General features: G+C 35.5%; 1 protein-coding gene across 1 annotated transcript; it reads right to left on the reverse strand.

Moving 5' to 3' along the window:
- Positions 1–888: 888 nt before the first annotated feature.
- On the reverse strand, positions 889–3,999 carry LOC138904171 (uncharacterized). Its single transcript, XM_070192703.1, has 6 exons — positions 3,861–3,999; positions 3,245–3,687; positions 2,720–3,109; positions 2,467–2,528; positions 2,284–2,353; positions 889–963 (listed from the first exon to the last, which is right to left on the reverse strand). Exons 1-6 carry the CDS (start codon positions 3,997–3,999, stop codon positions 889–891), a joined length of 1,179 nt encoding a protein of 392 aa, XP_070048804.1.
- Between the last annotated feature and the right edge of the window lie 3,527 nt (positions 4,000–7,526).

Consider the following 7,526-nt stretch of genomic DNA (forward strand, 5'->3'; position numbering starts at 1 on the left):
GATAATAGATACCGGAGACAATGAAGTGCCGCATTAAGACGAGGTTGTTGAGGGGTCTGCATATATTGGCTCAAATGTTGCACGGCAAAGGATAAATCTGGGGGCGTATGAGTTAAGAAATTTAATTTTCCCAGCAAGCTCCTATAAATCGTGGGATCCAGCAATAAATCGCCAACATCAACTCCTAATTTTGTGGAAGGTTCAAGCGGGGAAGTCACGACTCTTTTGTCAAAACAGTCAAACTCAAACAAAAGTTCAAGGGTAAACTTTCTTTGTGTAACAATTAAACCTTGTGACTCTAATAATTTCCATACCAAGAAAAAAATGGGCATGTCCTAGGTCTTTAAATTTTGAACTCTGATGAAGGAAAGTTTTTAATAGTGTTATTTCTGCAAGATCATCTCCTGTTAAAAGAATATCATCGACATAGACTACAAGAATGCAAACTCCCTTGGATGGCTTCTTAAAAAATAGAGAGTATCCATTAAGTGAATGGGAAAACCCTTTGAAACTCAAAGCGACGGTGAGCTTGGCATACCATTGCCTAGAGGCTTACTTTAGCCCATACAGTGACTTCTTCAATTTGCAAACATGATGAGAGGTAGGAGGTTTCATGCCTACTGGAAATTGCATATATATATCTTCTTGTAGGTCACCATGAGAAAAAGCGTTATTAATATCTAATTGGAATAAATATCAACCTTTCTTTACCGCTACTGCCAAAACGCACCTAACAGTGGTCATCTTGACCACGAGGGAAAATGTTTCTGTGTAACCAATTCCCTCTCGTTGAGTATACCCTCGAACTACTAGTCTAGATTTACATGATTCAACACTTCCCTATGCTCTATATTTCACTTTGTACACCCATTTGAAAGGAAGTTCTCCTTATCCTCTAGGAAGTTCCACCACTTCCCAGGTTTGATTTGCTTCTAAAGCATCAAATTTATTTGTCATTGCCTCCTGCCAACATGGGTGCAAAGAGGATTGAGAAAAAGTGGTAGGTTCTTATATATGTAAGATATAACTAAGAAGTGACTGATTAAAATGAGAAAAGGAACAAAAAGGTAATATAAGAGGTTAGGGAGAAGTTGCAAAACAAGTAGAAGTTAGGTCAGTGAGATAAACATCATAGCACACATAATCTGCCAAATAAGGAGGGGAATTTGAGACTCTAGTTGATTTTCTGAGTACAGGCAAGGGAGTGGGCGAAAGCACAAGACTGAAAGAGGGACTAGACACTCTAGGTGAATATATAGCAGGTGAATGGATTCTGGAAGTGAACCTTGAAGAAATAGGTCTAGAGATATGAGATGAAGAGATAGAAGTTGACATTGAATTAGAAGGGACAAAAGTCATAGGAGAAGATGCATGTTAACTAGGAGGAAAAGAGGGTAGATCACCAGGTGTGGCATGCAAGAAAGTTTCATATTTGGGAAAATTGTAGGAATGGGAGGAAGAGTAGAGAAAGGATAAATATTTTCATGAAATTTGACATCCCTAGAAACAAAAATTTTATGACTGTCCAAACCAGCAATTTATAACCTTTATGATTGAAAGGGTAACCAATGAAGACATATTTTACTGCCCTTAGATCAAGATTTGATCAGAGATGGGATAGGGTAGATGCATAGCACAAACATCCAAAATATCTAAGAGAATCATAAGAAAGGGCCTTGCCAAATAAAATTTTATTGGGTGATCTGAAATTCAACAATATTGAAGGGAATCAATTAATAAGATAAGTAGCAGTCAAAAGACACTTTCCCTAGTAGGACAAAGGCAAGTGGGAAAAAGTAGTGCCCTACAGGTTTCTAGAAGGTGTTTATGTTTTCTTTCTACGACCTCATTCTGTTGTGGTGTACCAACACAAGTAGTTTGGTCGATGATTCCATGAGTGGCTAAGAAATCTGAATGAGACAGACTAGATCCCAGTTCTTTTGCATTATCAGACCTAATGATCTTAACTTTTATATTGAATTGTCTTTCTACCATGGCTAGAAAAAATTTGAGAATGGTGAATGCATTGCTTTTAGTTTTAAGCAAATAGGTCCATGTACCCCTGTTAAAGTCATCAACAATTGTAAGAAAATATCTATAACCATCATGTATATTGGCTTTGGTAGAGATGCTACTGATTGAATAATGAAGTTTTGCCTGTCTAGCCTTAGAACAAACTTCACAATCATGATTAGAATTGCTAAGAGATGGCAAATAAAAACTTGAAATATTCTTCATACTAGTAAAAGGCAAAGATCTCAACCTTTTGTGCCATAGGCTTACATTAGGAAAAACCAAAGTAGGACTAGGTTTACTGGTAGAAGGAAACTCATAAGTACCACTACTAATAGTGCTATTACAAATAGACTTAGAAGTTATTCTATCTAAAGAGACTGTTGAGAAGAAACTGAGAAATAACTGGGCTGGATTTTGGTTGAAAATGAGCTAGGCTTGAGTGGAGCTAACTTGAGTAGATAGACACCTTCCTTAACTTTACCAAGAACCACTGGCCTCTTCATTAAAGGGGCCTACAATATAGCACCAAAGGAAGCAAAAATCAATAAACAATTCAACTAACTAGTGAACTTGTGGACGGATAGGAGATTGAACCTAAAATCAGGTACAAAAAGGATATTATGCATAACAAGATCAGATAGGACTGTTATACTGCCTTTGTGAGTGACCTTTAGTATAATGTGAGTTTGGCAAATTAACATACAATGCTGCTAAAAGAGGTTTTCAAAATGGTTCTGTCATGGGTCATGTGTTCTGAAGCTTCAAAGTCAAGTATCCATGAATGTGAGCTAGTATGACAAGATAGTGAAAAAGTATTAGAGTTTAAAAGAGGTGTAATGATACCAGCATAGTTGGTAGAGACATTGGCATCAGAATTCTGTTCATTTTGTTGGCCAACCTTCACCTCTTGAAGCAACTGAAACAACTGTGAAAACTGTTCTTGAGTTATGATATTTGCATTAAAAGTTGCTCCCACTTCCTGAATGGACTGTGTGTTGTTTGCTTCAGTCTCAACAACTGATGCATTGATGTGTCTGATGTTTGAAACCTCTTGGTTTTGGTGAACTTGAAATCTGGTGGAAAACCAATAAACCTATAACAATTTTCAACAACATGATTAGTCATCTTACAATAGGTGCATAACTTTCCTCCTTTTTGTTTCTCAAAATTTGTTCTGAATCCTCCATTGAATTTTTGTGTGTTTGTGGGCTTCTGTCCTCAATTGAACTTTTGGTTGGACATCTTGAGTGGGATATGATGCCACATGCACTTCTCGTTGTTTCTCATCTTGAATGAGCAAAGAGTAAGCATGATTGATTGAGGGCAAAGGATCCATCATTAAGATGCTATTTTTTGCACCAGAGTAACCTTCATTTAGCCCCATGAGAAACTGTATAAGTCTTCCATCCGGATGTAATTTCATGGTTTTTATCTTACCACCACAGATACACTTACAGGAATAGTGATCAAAGGTGTTTAAAGTATTGAGTTCATCCCAGATCTTCTTAACCTTTGTGAAATAACCTGCTTTGTCTGAAGCACCTTGGACTGCATCTGATAACTCTTTTTGAAGTTGGTATAGTTGTGCACCATTGCACTGTCCAAGTCCGGTAGCTAATTCTTTGCAGATTTCTCTTGTAGTTTTTGAGTATAGAACAGATTCAGCTATATCTTTTGAGAGAGAGTTGAGGATCCATTATATGACCATGTTATTGCATAGGCTCCAAGTCCTATACTGAGCTGAATCTGCAGTAGGTCTGAAGAAGAACCATCAATAAAACCAAGTTTGTTCTTAGCTGAAAGGGCAATCACAATAGCCCTGTTCCATCATGCATATCCTTTACCATCAAAGAGGGTATTGACTAACACCATTCCTGGTGAATCAGAAGGAAGAAAATAGTAAGGATTTGATGAATCCATGACAGTGGAATTAGTAGAAGTAGTAGAGGACAAAGTTGATTGTTCTTCATTTGAAGGAGCCATGTAAAAAAACGAGAGAAAGAGCACCTAAAGCTCTGATACCATGTAGGAATTTAGAGATATCTGAGAGAATATTCTTATGTTGTATATTTCTTGTGTGTAAAGACTGTACAAACGTTCCTATATATACAAATAAGAAAGAATCTTTCTCTAATAACTAACTCCAATTGTCATATATCTTATTTGTTATACTATAACTAATTTGTAATTCCAATATCAGAAAATAAAAAATAATGTAGTCTCTATAAACACGTGTGCTGCTTCTAGAAGGAACTAGGAAATAAACTTATTGATATTTTATCAGACCGGAGGAATGTAGAGGCAACATTGGGATTCATTTGTTTATTTTTGTTGGGTTGTATTGAGGTGGTCTGCTCTGAAGGCTTAATACCTTTTACAAACATAGACATTAACAAAAGATGCCTCATTTCCTTAGTTTTATCGAACATTTCTCCTCTATCAACTGAAGAAGCCAACCCTATTTTCTTTTGTCTTCATCTCATTCTGTACCTCATCAATTATTCATAATTATACATTGTATTCAATTCACCGTATTCAATTCGACTGTATTCAAACAATAAAAATCACAAAACACAGTGATATTCGGTTGTATTAAAAAAAATACAGACCTTCGAATTACATAAATACAGGCGAAATAATAATATATTTATACAAAAATATAATATATTTGAGTGTATTTGTACATAATACAATGTATTTGTATCATTGTATGTGACTAGTAAAGCAAAAAAAAAAAAAAAAAGTTCGCGAGAGATGGCTTTTCCCAGCCAAGCAAAAAACCGTATACATTGTATTAAAACTAAAAATGCAGACGAACAAAAACTTAGCGTGAACCGGCCAAACGCTTTACCAATTACCATGAACATTTGGAGCAAAAACGTTGAAGATCAATTCTGAGAAATTTGTTCCTATAATCTTGCTATGTGAGAGAGTGATATCATGGAGATAGAAAGAACAAAAATCTTGTCGTGATTTGAGAGAGAACGTGTGTTAACTGAAAGAAAGAGAGAGAAAAATCATAAATAACGTATTTCACGCCTGTATGATAGTGTATACAATAAATACCTATCTTATTATAAAATTTAAAAGGTAGCTATAGATAATAATATTTTAAAATGATTTTGGTTTATAATAAATAAGGTGTATATGTATAGGGTGAAATATGATATGACATGTGGACGTCTAAAGAGAGGACACGTGAAACCCAAGACAAGAATGACAGAAGACCGAACGCAGTCATTCCGCTTGTCACCGGAAAGCATAACATTCATAAAGGTATGTTAAATACTCTGCGCCCGGTAGCATTTAATAGGGAATATTCTGCAGCATTAAGAGCGACGGTCCATTATAGAGAACTTGGCATTTATGTTCACCGTTACGTCTTTATCAATGACTCTCATAATTGACATTAAAGGAGGACATGATTTTAGGACTTCCTTCCCTAGACATAGCTATAAATAGTGAGCTCAGTTATCATTGTAAAAGATACGAATTTTTTGGCTAAACCTACACTCTATTCTATGTAAAGCTTTATACAATTTTACTTTCTTGCTTTTTAATCTCATCATCGTTGTCCCCGAAAACACTGTTCCAGGAATTGTTATCTCTGCTGTTTTCATTAATATTTCAAGGCTAAGTATTATACATTTATTCAATTATTGTATTATTTTAGGATCAAATTAATTTACTTGCCTAGAAATCACGTATAAATTTAATTGTACCGTTTTACGGGTAAACAATGTAATAATTTGCTATATGAGGTAAAATTTCCATCGATATGCGAACCGAGCTGCAAAAAAGGGAAGTTGGGCCTTAAAACTTAATCCATTGTTTGGATTTTTGAGAATTATTTATAATCTTTGTAATATTTGACATAACTATATTACTTTGTATCTAGTTGTGCTGGACTAAATTGCTACAGTAAGTTGTGCTACCCATGATATTTTTTGTCGAGGAGATTTCTTGCAAAGTTAAAGCATTCTCAAGACAAGCATCCCCATGAAAATTTTGTGATACCTAGTCTACTATTGCTTCCCAAAAAAAATCAGTTTTTCATGGGATGGAGGAGCAACCGCATTCACTTTCAAGTATGACTTTTAATAACGATATTTTGAGCATCGAAACTGAAAGCATTTAAAATATAGACATTAGACACATCTGATAACAGACATAGAGCATCACTTATTATTTTAGGTGCCAATGCGTTTTAACTAAAACTAAATGGACTTCTCACGAAGTTTAAAAACCATTAATTAGCTTTTATATGTCTATTTTTTTTCATATTAATCTTAAGTCTGACTTTATTATAAGTTATACCTTCGTATCTTAATTTTACTAATCATTCTCTGTTGTAGAGATGAGATTAATTTTGTGATCCAAAAGAAAGAGACGTTTTCTCTCCCTTTCTTTTTATATGCTCCTCTAGCCAAGTCAAGACAGGGAAGGGAGAATTTCTTCACTTCCTTCGTTTTCTTTCCCTTAATTGCCTAGCATAGGTAAAATTCAATAATGTCTAATCAATAGAGTTATCAATCAAATTTCATCGGTTGCGAAAGATAGCACAAACGTCGCTTTGGGCGAGTGGTTAAGGCGTGTGCCTGCTAATCTATCCCCGCGAGATTTCGAATCTTCAGCCGACGATTATTGGTAATACCTTTTGTTTGGGCAGTGGTTAGCTCCAAGTAAAATGGAACAGGCTATCCTCAGTCTTACTCAGGATTTTCATCAAAGTTCCACTGGTGATTCTGTCTAAAGTAAATGAGCAGTGACATACGCAGGATATTTCATAAGCGTGTCATAATTTGAAGAAGTGGACTAATGAATAAATCACTATAATGATAAGCGGTATTATTTTTTATATTTATCCATAATATTTGTATTTTTCTAATACATATCTAGTAAAAATATTCGGCGAAGAGATGTCCCGTGACACCGCATGCAACAAGGTGCATATGCCAATGGGTGTGAGAAATTTAAAGCGAATGTTTTTTTCTTTAGAACTAAAAAGAAAAGCGTGTTATATAAAATTGTATACGATCGAAATAGATTTCGGCCTTCGTACGATTGATCGAGGTCAAAAGATAATGGATCGAAGTAAGACTTCAAGATGGGTTCCGAAGATGGTACAAACGAGCTTCGAGCCCGAGGGACCGATCAATGTCGAGCTCGATATCATTATCAAGCTCGAATCCAAGTCGAACTATGACGCAAAGTAAAGTTATCGAGCTTATGATTCAGAGACCGACCAACACTGACCCCGAATCAATTCAAGGATCCGAGTCAGAATCGAGCTCAAGTGAAGATAGAGAGCTCGAGTCAAGACCGAAAACTCGAGTCAATATCGAGCTCATAGACAAGAGCCGTTGCAATCCCACTAGATGAGAGAATCCTGGCAGGAATTATGGAAAAGTTGATTTATCATGGGTCTCCCATTATGTATTTTTAATTATATCTAAAGTAAGATCCCTCTACTATAAAGGGGATATTTATTATTTCTGTAAGGACCAAGT

The sequence above is a fragment of the Nicotiana tomentosiformis genome, chromosome 1 (genome assembly GCF_000390325.3).
Source record: "Nicotiana tomentosiformis chromosome 1, ASM39032v3, whole genome shotgun sequence".
Taxonomy (NCBI): Eukaryota; Viridiplantae; Streptophyta; class Magnoliopsida; order Solanales; family Solanaceae; genus Nicotiana; species Nicotiana tomentosiformis.